The sequence below is a fragment of the Artemia franciscana genome, chromosome 16 (genome assembly GCF_032884065.1).
Source record: "Artemia franciscana chromosome 16, ASM3288406v1, whole genome shotgun sequence".
Classification (NCBI taxonomy): domain Eukaryota; kingdom Metazoa; phylum Arthropoda; class Branchiopoda; order Anostraca; family Artemiidae; genus Artemia; species Artemia franciscana.
This window is the reverse complement of record NC_088878.1, coordinates 12163310-12183221: the sequence shown is the minus strand read 5'-3', so window position 1 is coordinate 12183221 and position 19912 is coordinate 12163310. Positions and strand designations below refer to the sequence as shown.

Below are 19912 nucleotides of genomic sequence, written 5' to 3'. Positions count from 1 at the left end.
GGGGATCTTTTTGGTTTGGGGGTGGGGTTGGGGGGAGAGGGCTATGTGTGAGGATCTTTCCTTGGAGGAATATCTCATGGGGAAAGAAAAATTCAATGAAAAGGGCGTAGGATTTTCTAGCATTACTATAAAAAAACAATGAAAAAATAAACATGAAAAGTTTTTTTCAATTGAAAGTAAGGAGTAGCATTGAAACTTAAAACGAACAGAGATTATTACGCATATGAGGGGTTCTAAAAATTGTTTAGCATAAAGAGCGAGGTATATAGGAGGGGATAAATACATCGCTCTTTATGCTTAAGTATTTTTAGTAATTTCAACTATTTATTCTACGGCCTTTCTGATTCAGGGGTCATTCTTAAAGAATTGGGACAAAAATTACGATTTAGTGTAAAGAGCGAGGTATTAACGAAGGTACAAACCCCCTCCTATACGTAATAAAAATATAAGAATATAAAAGTTTGTTATGTAAGTTAATTCTTAAGTTACGTATATTTTTTACTAATAAAAACGTTCGTTAAAAATTAAAAGTTCTAGTTGCCTTTTTAAGTAACCGAATAATAGGAGGGCAACTAGGCCTCCTTCCCCACCCCTTATTTCTCAAAATCGTCTTATCAGAACTAAGAGAAAGCCATTTAGCTAAAAAAAAAAGAATTAATATACAAATTTCATTTTAATAATTTATGTGCGGAGAGCCAAAATCAAACATGCATTAATTCAAAAACTTTCAGAAATTAAATAAAAAAAACTAGTTTTTTTAACTGAAAGTAAGGAGCGACATTAAAACTTAAAACGAACAGAAATTACTCCAAATATGAAATGGGTTGTCCCCTCTGCAATCCCTCGCTCTTTAAACTAAAGTTTGACTCTTTGCCACAATTCTACTTTTTAAAACAATTAAAAGCTTTAGCGTTAAGAGCGAGGGATTGCGGAGGGGACAACCCATTTCATATACGGAGTGATTTCTGCTCGTTTTAAGTTTTAATGTCGCTCCTTAGTTTCAGTTTAAAAAAAAACTAGTTCTTTTTATTTAATTAAATAGAAAAAACAAGTTTTTTAAATGAAAGTAAGGAGCAACATTAAAACTTAAAACGAACAGAAATTATCTGTATATGAAAGGAGCTGCTTCCTCCTCAACGCCCCGGTCTTTACGCTAAAGTTTCTTACTGTTTAAAAATAGAGTTAAGAGAAAAAGTGAAACTTTAGCGTAAATAGCGGGGCTTTGATGAGGAAGCAGCCCCTTTCATATACGGAGTAATTTCTGTCCGTTTTAAGTTTTAATGTTGCTCATTACTTTCAATTAAAAAATTTGTTTTTTTCTATTTCATTTCTGGCTGTTTTTGAATTAATGCATGTTTTGATCTTGGCTCTCTGCACATAAATAATTAAAACAAAATTTCCATATTAATTAATTGCAATCATCGGAAGACTTTGAGAAAAAAGGAGTGAAGGAGGAGGCCTAGTTTCCCTCTAATTTTTTGATTACTTAAAAAGGCAAATAGAACTTTTAATTTTTTACAAACGTTTTCATTGGTAAAAATTATGTGTAACTTACGAATTAAGTTACGTAACGAACTTCTATATTCGTATGTTTTTATTGCGTATATGAGGGGGTTCAAACCTCGTCGATACCTCGCTCTTTACACTAAAGCTTAAATGTCCCAATTCCTTAAGAATGACCTCTGAATCAAAAAGGCCGTAGAATAAATAGTTGAATTTACTAAAAATACTTAAGCGTAAAGAGTGAGGTATAACGAGGAGGTAAACCCCTCTTATGCGTAATAATTTGTGTTCGTTTTAAATTTTAATGCTGCTCCTTACCTTCAGTAGAAAAAACTTTTCAAGTTTATTTTTTCAATGTTTTTTTCAAATAATACTAGAAAATCCCGCGCCCTCTTCATTGAAATTTTCTTCCCCCATGAAAATTTTCTCCATGGAAATATCCTCCCATGTAACCCCCCCCTCAACTCTCCCCCTAAACCACAAAAATCCCCCTGAAAACGCCTGTACACTTCCCAGTAACCATTACTATATGTAAACACAGGTCAAAGTTTGCAACTTGCAGCCTTTCCCACGGGGACTGTGGGGAGTAAGTCGGCCCCAAAGACATAGTTTTAAAGTTTTTCGACTATGATAAATAAAAGGGCTATCTCAGAATTTTGATCCGGTGACTTTTGGAAAAAATGAGCGTGGGAGGAGGCCTAGGTGACCTCCAATTTTTTGTCATTTAAAAAGGGCACTATAACTTTTCATTTCCGTTAGAATGAGCCCTCTCACGACATTATAGGAGCACTCAGACGATATGATCACCCCTGGAAAAAAAACACGTATCCTTGATCTGTCTTCTGGCAAAAAATGCGAAATTCCACACTTTTGTAGACAGGAGCTTGAAACTTCTATAATAAGATTCTCTGATACACTGAATCTGATGGTGTGATTTTCGTTAAAATTTCATGACTTTTAGGGGGTGTCTCCCCCTATTTTCTAAAATGAGGCAAATTTTTTCAGGCTCGTAACTTTCGATGGGTGTAACTGATCTTGATGAAACTTATATATTTAAAATCAGCATTAAAATGCAATTCTTTGATGTAACTATTGGTATCAAAATTCGATTTTAAGAGTTTTGGTTACTATTGAGCAGGGTTGCTACTTACTACAGTTCGTTACCACGAACTGTTTGAAAATCTTATTGTTTTTTTTTTGCCAGAAGACCGGTCACGGATGCGTGTTTATTTGTTTGTTTTTGTTTTTTTTTCCCAGGGGTGATCGTATCGACCAAGTGGTCCTAGAATGTCGCAAGAGGGCTCATTCTTGTGGAAATTAAAAGTTCTAGTGCCCTTTTTAAATGGCCAAAAAAATTGGAGGGCACCTAGGCCCCCTCCCACGCTCACTTTTTCCCAAATTCAACGGATCAATATTTTGAGATAGCCATTTTGCTCAGCATAGTCGAAAAACATAACAACTATGTCTTTGGGGCTGACTTACTCCCCCACAGTCCCCGAGGGAGGGGCTGCAAGTCAAAAACTTGGACCATTATTTACATATAGAAATGGTTATTGGGAAGTGTACAGACATTTTCAGGAGGATTTTTTGGTTGGAGGATTGAGGGGAGGGGGCTACGTGGGAGGGTCTTCCCTTGGAGAAATTTGTCATGGGAGAAGAGAAATTCCATGAAAGGGGCGCAGGATTTTCTAGTATTATTAAAAAAAAACAATGAAAAAATAAATATGAAAAAGTTTTTTATCCACTGAAAGTAAGGACCAGCATTAAAACTTAAAACGAACAGAGATTATAACGCATATGAGGAGTTCATGTCTTCCTAAATACCTCGCTATTTGCGCTAAAGTATTTTAGTAATTTCAACTATTTATTCTACAGCCTTTGTGATTCAGGGGTCAATCTTAAGGAATTGGGACAAAATTAAAACTTTAGTGTAAAGAGTGAGGCATTAACAAGGGGGCAAACCCCGCATATACATAATAAAGATGTACGAATATAGAAGTTCGTTACGTAAGTTAATTTGTAAGTTACAAATTTGTATTTGTAAGTTTATATTTTTTACTAATAAAAACGTTCGTTAAAAATTCTAGTTGCCTTTATAAGTAATCGAAATTTGGATGACAACTAGACCTCCTCCCCACCCTTTTTCTCAAAATCGTCTGATCAAAGAGAAAGTCAGAATCGTCTGATCAAAGAGAAAGAGAAAGTCATTTATAAAAAAAAAAAAATAATAATACGCAAATTTCGTTTTAATTATCCATTTACGGAGAGCCAAAATCAAACACACATTAATTCAAAAACGTTCAGAAATTAAATAAAAAAAAACAATTTTTTTTAACTGAAAGTAAGGAGTGACATTAAAACTTAAAACGAACAGAAATTACTCCGTGTATGAAAAGGGCTGTTCCCTCCTCAACGTCCCGCTAATTACGCTAAAGTTATTTACTGTTTTATAAAGTAAAACTGAGAGAAACAGCCAAACTTTAGCGTAAAGAGCGGGGCGTTGAGGAGGAAACAGCCCCTTTCATGCACGGAGTGATTTCTGTGCGTTTTAAGTTTTAATGTCGCTTCTTACTTTCAGTTAATTTTTTTTTTTATTTAATTACTTTATCAAGGTCAGTTTGTAATTCTCTTACAAATGCCAACAGTGCAAGTGAAGACAATCTTTCTTGTCCCGTGGTGTTGCGGCAGTACCTCTTTAACCATCGAAGGCAAGAAAAAGATCTTTCAGATTACGCAGAATTCATAGAAAAAATTAATTACAGTTTAAATTGATCAAATATCATAGAAAACACACATTTCAAGCGTTTTTCAGCCAAACAGATGTTCTTTCCTGAATATTTTTGTTTTTTATATCCTCAACTCCGTAAAAACGCTGTAGCTCAGACATGCATCTTTCAGAGTCGGGCTTATAGTATTCACACACAAAGCTTAAATTGTCTTTGTTCATGTTTTTTGTACCTAGTATTACGGTTAATTTGTTCAAATCGTCCAAAATGTTCTCTTCTATCCTACTTTCAATCTCTGCAGTTAGAACATCAATAACAGGATACAACACTGTATTTTTGAAAAACTCCTTTGCTGTTTCATATGGAACTATTGTACCCCCACCTAATTTCACTGGAACTTCACGTTTTCGGGGCAATTAAGGGCCTATAAAATCACATTTATTAGTTAATTCTGAACTGTGAAGGCAATCATAAAGTGCGATATGACACTCACAACGTATACTTTTGTTAAAAAAACTTGTTTTTTTTTATTTAATGTTTATCTTTAATATCTTAAACATTTAATGTCTTTTTATTTAATTTTTCGCTTTTAAACCAGAGAGACACATGGCAAAGTCACGTTTGCATACTAGGGGGAAGGAGGGGTGGGTGTAAGATTTAGTGCAGCTGCGGTCAAAATGTGTTAACTAAAATTATTCGACATATTATTAAGTAGGTCAAAGGATTGTTTTTAACATATTCAATCGCCTCAATTCTATATTCTTCTTTTTTTTCTATGAAAATACCAAATAAAAATTTATTTTTGAAATCAAGGGATGGGGGGTCTAGGAAGCATACCCCCACCCGTGGTTGGCACCACTGGAACCAGTTTCAATAGCAACAAGAGCGTAATACCATTCATTAATCAGGATTTTAGGTTCTTACACCTATGTCTTTCTGAATTCCTTCGGCACTGCCCTATGAGATAGCCTAGACCAAGTATCAAATAACATATATTGAAAACAGTTGAACTTGTTTCTCGTTTTATGGGTTTCAAGCACTAATCCTGCCAACAAGAGCAAAAGCCTCCCTGGTTGATGTTACGCTGAGCGCTTCTATAAGAAGTAGATGACCTATTTCCTTGATGATAAGACTTCAAAGGCGGTATATTTGTATAAATATTAATGAGGAAGCGTAATGCGCCACTAATTTTAGTATTTTTTATATTAAAAACGAGGTGTGATAAACTAAAAAAAACTATCTGATCGATGTAAAGAGCGAATTTCAAGCTTAAAACGAGTAACAGTTTTAAAGTTACTTAATGAATTATAGTTGTTTTTTTCAAATTATTAGGGGGCTACTGCCCCATTGCCTCCCCCCAAACTACGCCACTGGTGGATTGAGAAACGCCATACCTTCTCAAGCCAGAACATAATTTGTACGCTGCTGAAAAAAAACGAAAAAAAAAAACGAATCCATGTGCATTGTCAGTCTATAAAACATATTTTTTTAGTGAAGTACTAATTTTGTTCTAGTCTTGAGAAGGTATGGGGGTTGTCACTCCTACTCATGTTAATTTCTGCTTGTTTTGAGTTTGACTCTGTTATTTAATGTAATTTCTGTTCGTTTTTGGTTTCATTTAGTTATTAATGTTGATTTTGTGGTAGTTTAGTTTCACGCTTGTTAGATTATTTCATTTCAAATGCTCATTTTCGGTTTAATGGAGTTCTTTGCTTTTCTATGAAAAACTTATTTTGTGGAAAAAGCTTTTTAAAACTAATAATAATAAAAGTTCAAATATTTTGGCTTCACGTCCGGAGGCCCTTATTAGCGAAAAAATAAAACTAAAAAGATTGAGCAAAACATATGATGGAAAGGAAAAAAACAAAAACACAAACTGTAAAATTAGAAAGATGTGTTTTTTATCGATTGAGTCTTTATTTTTTCTACTGTGGTACCTACTGAAAAATCTATATATTCATTGATTTGCGGTTTCGGTCTTTACCAGTCACTTATCTGATAAGTAATATTAATTAAACCTTGACACTTGAGGTACAAGATTAACCTCACATGTTACAAGAACTATTACTCTGAAAAAAGCAGGTCAGTATCAGAATTCTAGTTTCTTGTACGATAGCAGAGAAGTTAAAGTAGATGAAGAGATGATGTTATACAATAAAAATCCCTCAAGTGGACAGCTTCATTTACCCGCAGCATTGGGAAATCAGAACTTCGTGAGAGGAAGTAAAGAGCGAAGTCCTGAACAAAGTGGTTTGTAAAAAAAAAGCGTGCGTAGCTTCTTTGACCTCAGGTGGCTTGGTGCTACAATGAGGTGTTATTAGCAGGAGTCTTAGAAGTAAAAATTCAAAACACTTAATTTTACAGGGTGCGACAAGAACGACTAGGAGGAGCGTGGTGTCCCAACCAGCCTACTATGCACGAACCAAGTGATTGGCTGGAGGTAAATCTGAAGATCACACATGTAATAACTAGCTTAGAGACACAAGGGCGTTTTGGGAATGGCCAGGGCCAAGAATACGCAGAGCATTTTATGGTTGAGTACTGGCGAGAGTCACTTGGAAAATGGACCCGCTATAAAAACTACAAAGGAGAAGAGGTACTTTTTTTACACTTAGATCAATGCTTTAAATTTCCCAGGAGAAGACAAATAGTATCTAGCGAGAATGAAAGCAAATTCGCAGTGTGAATTATGCAGGGCCATGATGAGGGATTTTGTTGGGGGGAGGTAGTTCAAAAAACGGTTTTGTTTGGGTATTTCCAGGGATTTTAATTTCACCTGTATTGTAAATGCTAATTTATGGGTTGGATAGATAGTTTTGGGTAGAGAGCTTCAAACCCACCCACCCACCCGATTCTGGATACACCTCTCAATTTACGGTGTGTAGCTTATGTCAGATTGATACGAATGTTTTGTGGAGGCGTCCAAGAAGGTTCTGAAAATTACGCGTGCCTCGTAACTCCCTATATAACAATGTACTTCTCTTAGAATGTTCATTCGTGTTAGACATCCACGCAGAAGTTTGTTTAGAGGCAAAGGAAAGGCTGAATTTTATAAGCTCCTCATGTTCGTCAAATACACAAAAACATGCAAATTAAATGAGACTTTTGGAACAGACGTCTGGGACGATCTTAAGCATCATAGTATTTAGGGTCCTGTGAATGCATCTGAATATGCCCGATAAAAATATGTTTTCTTTTCTATAAATTTTAATGTGTTAAAGCGGCTAAGACTCCTGAGGATATGTAAATAAAGTTAGGTTTTATTAGGAGTTGACGTTTCGTGTAAAAAATCTTTGTCGCAAACACAGAAATACAACAAATCACATGTTTAATCTTATAAAACCCCTCTCGAAATTATTTAATCAAAATTCGTTTCTTTAATGCCTCTAACCAACTAAAAGTACTATATACTGATGAGACTTCTTACCCCCCAAGTGAAAATTAGCAATATTATCCATAACTGCTATTGTTAAATCCGTATCTGTGCCGTTATATTGTACCGTGATGAGTCTACCTCCATGAATCATCTACTTTGGCGTCCATACCCAAATTTGGTCTCTAATTTACATTGAAAACATGTTATACTTTGTGATTACTATGCAGGGATAATCTTACATGACATAAACCTTAGTTGACAGATTTTTTTTTTCCTTTTTTGATAGTATGACATGGTTTTGCTTGTCTACGAATTGCTTTTTAATAGAGAGTTTACATCAAACAGCTTACAATGAAAACAACGTTAAACATTAGTAATAAACACTTAACTTAAGAATTCCGCGCTGTTTTTCATCAGCGTCATCACTGTGTGCGTGAGCTACAGAGGTCAAATGACAATATTTTATACTGTAAAATTCTGTAATGGGTTGTAACTAGCATGTTTTATGGATAGGCTACCCTGAAATCAGTTTGCAGCGTTTTGTTTAACCGCAAAGAGTAAGACGCTAAAGTATTTTTTCTTTGTCTTTTTTTTATGTTCCGATAGAACGGATAAATTCATACCCCTGTAGAAAATAACCTCTTCTTGCTTAAGTATTTAACTAGTCAATGGTTCATTTTGTCTGAAGTGTCGAAAAAACTTCTGAAAATAGAAGAATGTCGTTTAGTCCCTGACCCAGGTGAAATTAAAGTCTGTGTTTTTTTAGTTAATTATAGAGTGAAGTTAAGCCTATATTTTAATCTTTTATCGTTTATCTTTGCAATAATTGCCTATAAACGAAGAACAGCAACATTGACAACTCTTGTACCTAGTCTTATTTTAGGTTCCGACCTCGTCACATGTGCTATATGAGCTCTTGGCTCTTCCAACCTCGTCACAATTGCCAAATGAGCTCTTGGCTCTTGTTATTTAGCTTGATTAATCAAATAAGATTTAAATCTAATTTTAAGCCTAGATTTTTAATTCTTTAGATTTTATTCAAAATAAGTCAAGACTTGCAAAATTGGGATGTATAGAGAGGGATATGTTCAATCACATGGACTGAAGTTCTTGTCCATGGTTCTTGTCCGAGGTTCCGACCTCGTCACATGTGCTATATGAGCTCTTGGCTCTTCCAACCTCGTCACAATTGCCAAATGAGCTCTTGGCTCTTGTTATTTAGCTTGATTAATCAAATAAGATTTAAGTCTAATTTTAAGCCTAGATTTTTAATTCTTTAGATTTTATTCAAAATAAGTCAAGACTTGCAAAATTGGGATGTATAGAGAGGGATATGTTCAATCACATGGACTGAAGTTCTTGCATTATTACTGGTCTTCTAAGGGCAGAAGGCATTTTATACTTATCTTGTGGCGTGTATCGTGAGCGTATGTATAGGCATTGGTCATTCGTGTGAGAATTCTTTCTTTATTGTCTTTAAATTAAATTAAATAAATGTTTTTTTTTCGACTACTTTTAAAACAACCTTTTCAAGATAAAATTTTCAAAGTTTCTTTGTTAAGATAAAAATAAAATAAAGGTAGAAATGCCAATCAAAGAATAGTTTTGTAGGTATTGGGGAATGGATGTTTGACCAATGAATTTTACAATCCTGGCGTTTTTGGTGTTTCAATGGTTAAAAGCTCGTGAAACTCTATATTTTGAAGCTTTGAAGCCTCCTGGCACCTACATTGGATACAGCCAGCAGTCTCAAAGTTTTTGGGAGAAGTCTAGTTTACCGTAGGCTATGTATTTGCTCACTAAAATTCAAGTGGAACTAGGCGCTATTTATGGAAGGTAGGATATATTTGGATGTGAAGTCTACCTTTGAAAATCTGGTATCCCCTGTCGACTTAGCCCACGGTACTAGCTTCATAAACATCAATTGAATATGAACAGGCTTGTGCTGATGTCAGAGAAGGGGCGTATATGTTTAAAAACCGTTTTTTCTGTGTCCTAGTGACCCAAGGTACTTCCTCCAGAAGATTCTAGCCGATGTATAAAAATTACATAGTTTTTATGTTTAAGAATCGGTGATAGTCGGGGGGAGGGGTTTACTATGGGCCACACTGTCACATTACACTTAACTTTGTCAAATTAAACTTTTGTAAGATTTTGGCGCAAACAAGGTGCAACATACCTAACTTTCTGCAATAAATGATTGGCGGGAGGGGTGATGGAGTGTCCACGGGATCTTGTGATTGTTCAAGGATAAGACCTTACATGATTCCAGTTTAAACAAGGTATTAAATGACTTAGTGTCTCCTGAAGAGTAAGCGGTGAATAGAAATCCAAGGGGCTGCCGATGAACTTTGGTTCTTCCATCACATAGACTGAAAATCCTCTGTTTTTGCCCAGCCGAAAACTAACATTCCAGAGCCGGACCTAGGCAGTTTTATCCCGATTTTAGACTAAGAACGATTTTGTGAAAAATATGGACCATTTGTTGGATTTTTTGCCCTTTCAGGGCGTAGCTCTGCTGCATAGATTTTGCTCTATTCTGCTCCTCGTCAAAACTTAGCTTGCTTTTGCACCAAGTCGGTTTGGAGCCTTGGACTTAGTTCCTGTGTGTACTGAATATGTGTGTACTTGTGTGTACCGAATGAATATGTGTACTAGAACAAGTTTGGTCTACAGCAATACTGCAAATTCCGCACTTTGTTCTCACCTCGTTTTTCCGCATAGTGAGTTCGCAGCTTTGGCGTCTAGCCTGGGCTCATAGATTTTGAAAATGTCTTTTTGTTATTTTTATTCAACAAATCAGAAAAAAAACACACCCTCCCCATTACATATCAAAAACACTTCTTTAGTATCTGTACTTAAGAAACTCTTTCCCCCCATTATTTTTTGCCCCCACTCCCCAGGTACTCCTGTGATGACTTTCAAGGAAAGTCCTGACCAATTTCAAGGAAAAACCTTTCTTCCGTCTAATCATACAGATTGAAAAAAAGATATTGCATGATTCCGGTTTTGAACAAGATGTAACCTGCCATCTTTCTGTTACAAGTTTGATGGTTGGGGTCCCTCGGATAATTTTCATTCGTTTTAGGCTCATGTTCTGTGGTAATTTCAACTTTTTATTCTACGACTTTTGTGGTTCAGAGGTCATTCTTAATGAATTGGGACAAAATTTAAGCTTTACGGTAAATAGCGAGGTACTGACGAGGGGGTGAACCCCCTCATATATGTAATAAAAACATGAGAATACAAAAGTTCGTTACGTAAACTAATTTAAAGTTACGTATATCTTTTACTAATAAAAACAGTCGTAAAAAATTAAAAGTTCTAGTTGCCTTTTTAAGTAAAAAAAAAATTGGAGGACAACTAGGCTTCCTCCCCCGTTACTTTTTTCTCAAAATCATTCGATCAAAACTATGAGAAAGCCATTTAGCCAAAAACAATAAACAGGCAAATTTCGTTTTAATTATTCCACTGCGGAGAGGCAAAATCAAAACATGCATTGATTCAGAAACGTTCAGAAATTAAATAAATAAAAAAACAAATTGTTTTAACTGAAAGTAAGGAGCGACACTAAAACTTAAAACGAACAGAAATTACTTCGTATATGAAAGGGGCTGCTTCCTCATCAACGCCCCGCTCTTTACGCTAAAGTTTTTTACTGTTTTAAAAAGTAGAGTTGAGAGAAATAGTCAAACTTTAGCGTAAAGAGCGGGGCTTTGATGAGGAACCAGCCCCTTTCGTATACGAAGTAATTTCTGTTCGTTTTAAGTTTTAATGTCGCTCCTTATTTTCAGTTAAAAAACTTGTTTTTTTTATTTAATTTTTTTAATGTGACCTCAACCTTCTGCTTGAGCTCATGATGTCAGTCTTCACGGCCTATTACATACCCATTTGGTTCAAATTTGGAACTTTTTTTTCTATTGTTTAATTATAACCGTGGATGTGTTTTTTTTTAGTTCGCTAAATATGGCTTTTCATTTACCAAAAATACGCCTATTAGTACACCAATCTTACGAGAATTCATAAACTAAACAAACGTTAAGGATGCGTTTTAATTAGTCCCTTTTCTGTGAGCTTTCTGCTACCCTTGATTACGCCTTTCGGGCATATCGTACAATGGTAGCTGTAATAATAGTGACTTTTTGATAGTAATGATGTTGTAGGAAGAGACTTGATTAATGTTTAAGGAAAAACATAACTTCTTACGGCTGGTTTCAACTTTCTACTAATGAAGTCAATTAGTAATATTTGCCGACTTTTTACGCTGTCTTTGATCTAAAACCGAAAACCCAAACCAGATGTCAATATATTATTACATATGATATATATATATATATATATATATATATATATATATATATATATATATATATATATATATATATATATATATATATATATATATATATATATATATATATATAGCCTATTTTTTTTCTAGATTTTGCGTGGTAATATAAACACTTATGCACCGGTTAAGCAGGATCTTGACCCTCCAATTTTTGCAAGCAAAATCAGATTTTTTCCGCACAGTCATCATGTGAGGATGGTTTGTATGAGGGTGGAACTTTATGGATGTCATTGGAATGGTAAGCTAGTTGACAATTAATTACAATAAATAGAAAATAACAGTTACTAATCTACTTTTTTGTTATTTTGACATTGGTTGAATATGAGCATACAATTTTCCTTCACTGGATTTGGTATTCCTACTGTTTATGGATTCTCAGGGTTTTTTGCTTGCTAAAAACATCTTTTATTAGTATTGCATACTAAAAATCTCACTGTCACTCTCTCTCTCTCAACGTATATATATATATATATATATATATATATATATATATATATATATATATATATATATATATATATATATATATATATATAAATAAGTTGTTTGTTTGTGTGTTTGTCTGTCTGTCCGCATATGACGTCTGAATTATTTCATCATATACCAATTCAAAAACGAATGTATTCAAGCCGAAGTAGCTGAGTTGGTAAAGCGTTATGTTCCAGGTTCTAGGTCCGAGAGGTTCCAGGTTCGAACCTTGGCTTAGCATTAATACAAAAGAAGAAAAAAACTAAAAAAGGTAAAAACTACAAAAAAAAACTAAAAAGAAAATACTTAAAAAAACTAAAAAAAAAAACTAAAAAAAGGTAAAAACTAAAAACTAAAAAAGAAAAAAACTAAAAAAAAAAAAACTAAAAACTAATAAAAAAACTAAAAAAACTAAAAAAAACTAAAAACTAAAAGAAAAAAAAACTAAAAAACCGGGAAAAAAAAATGAAAATACAAAGGGAAAAAGAAAACTAAATGAACCGGGACACAGGGAATATAAATGACGACCGGGACACAACTACAATGGGGATGCCGGGGGCACAGGGGGATATATAAATGACGACGGAGACACAGGGAGTGTTCGATTAGCAATCACCATCAAACTCAAGGGCAATCATTAGAATAATGAGGTATAGATCTGAATACGGATTGTTTTTCCCATGGACAATTTTATGTTGCATGTTCAAGAGTCGGTAAACCTGACAATCTATTTATATGCACAGACAATGGGACATCGAAGAATGTTGTATATTCGCAATTTTTACATAGTTAAAAACATATATATATATATATTTTTTTTTATATGTGTTTGTGTTATATTATATTTCTCTTTATATATATATATATATATATATATATATATATATATATATATATATATATATATATATATATATATATATATATATATATATATATATATATATATATTAATATTATTATTTATCTATTGGAAAACCCGTCATACAAAAAAAGTAAAAGACGGAACAGTAATCGAAAGAAAAAAAAGAAGAAATACATTCTGAGCGCGAAGAGAAACACTTCAAAAAAACAACAAAAACTTCTTAACTTCTTTCAAACTGCACGGTATAAAGTGATTACACAGACATACAAAAATATAAAGTTTTCAACAAGACGGATCAAAAGAGATAAAGAAAAAAGGAAAACCAACAAACAACAACAACAACATAAAAGAAGAGGCGGAGACTACTGAAATAGTCCAGAAAACCAATCCTGGGTGGTCATATTCACTTTTTTATTGTTTTTAGTTATTACTCTAGCTACTGCAATGTTTGGGATAGCAATTTTAAACTGACGGAAGATTTTTGAGTTGCTTTGCCAGGGTTGAAGATGGAGAAAATATTTTGCAAAACAGAAGAAGATTGAGTGTTTTTTCTAATATTATATTTATATATCTGCTCTTTACGCTGGAATTTGAATGTACTATAAATATTTATCATTCTCTCAGTAAATTATAGATTGGATTGTTGATAAAAGGGTGTTTAAATTTCGTATTTTATTCTAATTTGAAACATTTATTTAATCAATATTAATGTTATGTTGTTGTTATTTTCGAAGATAAAACTCTGTGTTGATTGAATTATTTCATTTTTGATATTTTTTCACATGTCTGATCAAAAGTTTCTTGAAAATCCCGGCTAATCATCACTTTTCACAAAAATTGTCATACAAATTATGCAAATTAATAATTTTTTGTTTTTTTATGTTTCAGAGTTGTAACCTTTAAGAAATCCTCATTTCAAAAGATGACTGCGATTTAAGTTGAAAAAATCAGCTTACTCCGGTATCAAACAGTTCGTGGTAACGAACTGTAGTAAGGAGCGACCCGGCTCAATAGGAAACGAAACTCTAAAAAACGGAATTTTGATGCTAAAAGATACATCAAAAGAATCGAATTTTCATGCTGATTTTAAATATATAAGTTTCATCAAATTTAATCTTTGTCATCAAAAGTTACGAGCCTGAGAAAATTTGCCTTATTTTGGAAAATAGGGGGAAACACCCCCTAAAAGTCAAAGAATCTTAACGAAAATCACACCATCGCATTCAGCGTATCAGAGAACCCTTTGGCAAAATTTCAAGCTCCTATCTACAAAAATGTGGAATTTCGTATTTTTTGCCATAAGACAGATCACGGGTGCGTGTTTATTTGTTTTTTTTTTTCCAGGGGTCATCGTATCGACCAAGTGGTCCTAGAATCTCGCAAGAGGGCTCATTCTAACGGAAATGAAAAGTTCTAGTGCCCTTATTAACTGACCAAAAAATTGGAGGGCACCTAGGCCTCCTCCCACGCTCATGTTTTTCCCGAAGTCAACAGATTCAAATTTTGAGATAGCCATTTTGTTCCGCATAGTCGAAAACCATATTAACTATGTCTTTGGAATGACTCACTCCCCCACAGTCCCTGGGGGAGGGGCTGCAAGTTACAAACTTTGTCCAGTGTTTACATACAGTAATGGTTATTGGGAAGTGTACAGACGTTTTCAGGGGGATTGTTTTGGTTTGGGGTGGGGTTGAGGGGAGGGGGCTATGTGGGAGGATCTTCTCTTGGGATTTTGTCATGGGGGGCGAGAAATTCAATGAAAAGGGCGCGGGACTTTCTAGCATTACTATAAAAAAAAACAATGAAGAAATAAACACGAAAAGTTTTTCAGCTGAAAGTAAGGAGTAGCATTAAAACTTAAAACGAACAGAGATTATTACGCATATGAGGGGTTCTAAAAATACTTTAGCATAAAGAGCGACGTATTTAGGAGGAGATAAATACCTTGCTCTTTATGCTAAAGTATTTTTAGTAATTTCAACTATTTATTCCACGGCCTTTCTGATTCAGGGGTCGTTCTTAAAGAATTGGGACAAAACTTAAGATTTAGTGTAAAAGGCGAGGTATTAACGAGGGGACAAACCCCCTCATATTCATAATAAAAAATATAAGAGTATAAAAGTTTGTTACGTAAGTTAATTCTTAAGTTACGTATATTTTTTACTAATAAAAACGTTCGTTAAAAATTAAAAGTTCTAGTTGCCTTTTTAAGTAACCGAAAAATTGGAGGGCAACTAGGCCTCCTTCCCCACCCCTTATTTCTCAAAATTGTCTGATCAAAACTAAGAGAAAGCCGTTTAGCCAAAACAAATTAATATGCAAATTTCATTTTAATAATTAATGTGCGGAGAGCCAAAATCAAAAATGCATTAATTTAAAAACGTTCAGAAATTAAATAAAAAAACTAGTTTTTTAAACTGAAAGTAAGGAGCGATATTAAAATTTAAAACGAACAGAAATTACTCCGTATATGAAATGGGTTGTCCCCTCCGCAATCCCTTGCTCTTTACGCTAAAGTTTGATTCTTTGCCACAATTCTACTTTTTAAAACAATTAAAAACTTTAGCGTAAAGAGCGAGGGATTGCGGAGGGGACAACCCATTTCATATACGGAGTAATTTCTGTTTGTTTTAAGTTTTAATATCGCTCCTTACTTTCAGTTTAAAAAACCAGTTTTTCTATTTAATTAAAATGAAAGATCGCAAAGATTGTTCAGTTTTCGCACCTCATTGTAAAAATCACATTTTTGCTGCTATTTTCATATTTGACGGGAACCAATCATAAAAGTTTTTAAAAATCTAATAATTGCTTCCTTTTTAGACGGTATACTAAGCTATTCTATGCCACAAGGAGACCAAAGGGGATCGAATTGGAATTTCTATGACTCGTCATATGATGGATTCTGGGATGGATCCTTCCTTAAACAAGGTCTGGGGCAACTAACGGATGGTAGACTTGGCCCCGAGAACTTCAAGTCTACATTTTACGAGCGTGATAAAGGTAAGCTACTTTAATGAGACTATTCAAAATAAAAATTACAATATTTACGCAAAGAAATTAAGATTGAATAATTACTGGGTTTAACCTAGCCCAATGACTACCACGACTACGTTGAAAACTATGCTTTTCCGATTTATAATTTTAAATATAGCTACATTAATTTTAAATTTACTGATCAAAAGCTATGTTTACATTTAAAGTTATTATGCACCGCAATTCATTTTGTCACGCGCTTGATCTTGACCGGTGACTTATATTACCAGAGGCACTTTTATTGAAAGGTATGGTCATAGAAATTTAATAGGAGGCTTGTTTTATTAGAAATAGGAAGTTTTGGTGTTCTTTTTTGGGGCGAAAATGACTTTAGATCATCAAGCCTTTCTGTCTGCTTCTTTTTACTACCTTGACCCCGTGCCATCACCTGATATCGAGTCCAAATTATGACATAGCCATTTTATTCAAAGTAGTCAAAAAATCTAATAAAGTGCCTCTGGGAGTGATGTTCCTCCATAATTCCTAGAACAGGGACCATGCATTTTGTGAATTGGCTATATTTATGTATCAAAGTTGGTAAAGCGGCACATGTTCAATCTTGTTTGTCAAATTTGCGTAAAACTTTCAGTAGTTGCTCTCTGGGCTAGAGAATAATAGATATTGTCGGAGGAGGATATTAAAGAGACCAAAAATGGGCCAAGAAGCTTCTTATTCGTGATTAGTTTGAGACTTACAGCTGCAAAGAAAAATGTACGGTAAAAAAAAAGGTACTTATTTAATCGGGTTGAAACTCATATCTTTGAGTCACCAGGCTATGGTAACTGCAATCCACGAATAAAAAAACCTAATACGGAAATTGTCTACCCCAAAAGGAGGTCTGTGCAATTGCCGACGATTTTTAGCTGGATCAGGAGGCCACCAGATATGAAATCCTGCGATGGTCTGAAAAATTTTCTCCGCTTTTTGCCCAGGCAAAGGGGACCAAACATGTTGTTAAAAAGAGGAGGGTGTTAGGGGGTCTGAAAGTAGGTAAAAAAACATGTTGCCCTTTTGAAACTGACTGCTGCAGTTCTCCGGACCAGGGGAAACCTATTGTAAAAAAAATAATTTGAGGACTAGGTCTTACAAAATGAGTCATTTTTTCATTGGCTCCCAATTAAGATCCTCAATTCTTTGAGCAAAATATTGGTTTCCTTGAAAAAGGCCCTAAAGAAAGCCTACGTACTTTCTTTTCTAAAAGTAGGTTTGGAAAGTATCAGATATATTTTTTTTTTCGATCCGTTTTAAAGTTATACGTAGACGGGGATGAGAGAATCTTAATCGAAAAAATGGAAATAAAACAATGCTTTATCAATTCAAGATATCAAAAATAGGGACAATATTTTTCTCTGTCCCCCCTATTGTCCACCGTCCAACATAATAGGCATGAATCTCGTGCATGGTCAAATGCAAATTTTTCTTGGAAAATACTTTAGGTTACCTTTTTTTATACGAAAGCTATGAAATTCTCCGTCGGAACAAAAACCATGCAAGTTGAATTTACCAAGGATTTAAAGCGGCTCCCAGTCCTAAGTCTTCGCTACTCCAAGAAAAACCAATAGAGCAAATACTTGGGACATAATTCATTTAAAACTGAAAACATAATTTCAAAATACAAAAATTGGAGATGATTTGCACTGCATCAGTAACCGATGCCTGGAAATAGACCTAATATTTGTTTTGTCTCTGATATGCTGAGAACTTACAGGGAACGTAAAAAGGGCCAAGTAGACCTCGATTCTAAGGAAGGATTTTGAAGTTTGGTTGCATCCATGTGCAACACCTGGAACTAGATAAACAAATTTTGTTGTCTCCGTTTTAAGTTCAGTTCGTTTCATGATTACATTTATTCATTCATAGTACTTTCTTTTCGCTTGAGGTTTGAATTATTATATGAATTAATATCTGCTCGTCTTAGGTATGGATAACATATGGTATGGAAAAGCTTTTTTCTTTTCTTTGAAACATATTTTTTGAAATTTTTTTTCATAAATCAATCTGATAAAATTACTGGTTTTGTTATCTTACTGCAAAATATGAAAAACCATAGGTCATTCATCGTTAAGACGACAAGCGAAAAAAGAGACAAACAACTTGACACCAATTCACAAAAATGTTTGGGGGGGAACAAAATGTATTTTTCAAGATGTAGGGCGAAGGATAATTTTTAAATTAAAATCTCAAAACAAAAGGTAAATTTGAAATCTTAGGGGGGGGGGCAAAAATCTAAGTATAACACCCCTTATAATTGGTGCCACTAGTGATATTTGCTAGCTAGCTTGTGGATATTACCTTTCTTTTATATATTTGACTAACGGAAAGCAAATCAATATTCACGAGGGGCTAAGGATCCTCTAGAGGTAAAAAGGCGATCATTACATTTCCCAGACTTCTTGTGCGAGGAGTTTCTGGCTAGTGGGCTTAGCATCAAATTCGAATTGGGGCTTGAAAATAGTCTACAGATTTTTCCTAGTTTCCTCTATTTTGGGCGTCAATACCTTCATGAGATAAATAGTGTTTTCAAACTTGTTTTCAACTATTTGAGATTTTCACTAGACATTCCTACAAGCTAACTTAATTTCCCATTGGATATTCTGTATCCAATGTAACTGGCGCCTAACGTAACTGGCATAACGGGCACCAACCTTTGATACTTCAAATTAATCTAGAACTTTCCTACTAAGGGGTCTGTTCAATCAATCCCGTGAAATATGTTATTAAAAAAAATCAACATGTAAACAAGCTAGTAGAGGCTGCAGACTCCCCAAATTATATGCTACTAGATCCTACTAGCGATTAATTTGAAAAAAAAAATTTCCAAGGGAAGTAAAGAGCAAAGTTGAAATTTAAACAAACTATTTTGGGCGTCAATTCCTTCATGAGATAAATAGTGTTTTCAAACTTGTTTTCAACCATTTGAGATTTTCACTAGACATTCCTACAAGCTAACTTAATTTCCCATTGGATATTATATATCCAATGTAACTGGCGCCTAACGTAACTGGCATAACGGGCACCCACCTTTGATACTTCAAATTAATCTGGAACTTTCCTACTAAGGGGTCTATTCAATCAATGCCGTGAAATATGTTATTAAAAAAAAATCAACATGTAAACAAGCTAGTAGAGGCTGCAGACTCCCCAAATTATATGCTACTAGATCCTACTAGCGATTAATTTGAAAAAAAAAGTTTTCCAAGGGAAGTAAAGAGCAAAGTTGAAATTTAAACAAACAAAAATTGCTTCTTCACAGCCTATCTAATCCGCATTAATGAAAATAATACAAACGAACCAACGGATTATGTTTCCCTCTGTTTCTAGGATTATAGAAAACTAGCGCCTTACTGAAAACACAAACGTCAAGTTTAAAAAACAGGAATATTTATTCGAGAGTCAAAAGTGAGTATGTAGCCTGAGAAAAATAAACTAATCTTTAAAGCTTTTCATAGTCTTACGCCAATTGTGACATCAGTAACTTTCAGGATACAATTAAAGTTATCTTAAAAACATAAGCGTAAAATTAAATAGTTTTTTAATAACCGCAAAGTCATTGAACCGCATACAGAAATATTGGATTGATTTATCAGATT

The 19912-nt window shown here is 34.2% G+C and overlaps 1 protein-coding gene across 1 annotated transcript in view; it reads left to right on the top strand.

The window, feature by feature from the left end:
* LOC136036854 (discoidin domain-containing receptor A-like) overlaps positions 1-16303 on the top strand; it is a 66302-nt gene extending 49999 nt beyond the window's left edge. Inside the window, exons 4-6 of the mRNA XM_065719181.1 lie at positions 6594-6825; positions 12047-12194; positions 16110-16303. Of these exons, the coding sequence (XP_065575253.1) occupies positions 6594-6825; positions 12047-12194; positions 16110-16303 (574 nt within the window). The remainder of the gene's footprint in view (positions 1-6593; positions 6826-12046; positions 12195-16109) is intronic.
* The last annotated feature ends 3609 nt before the right edge of the window (positions 16304-19912 follow it).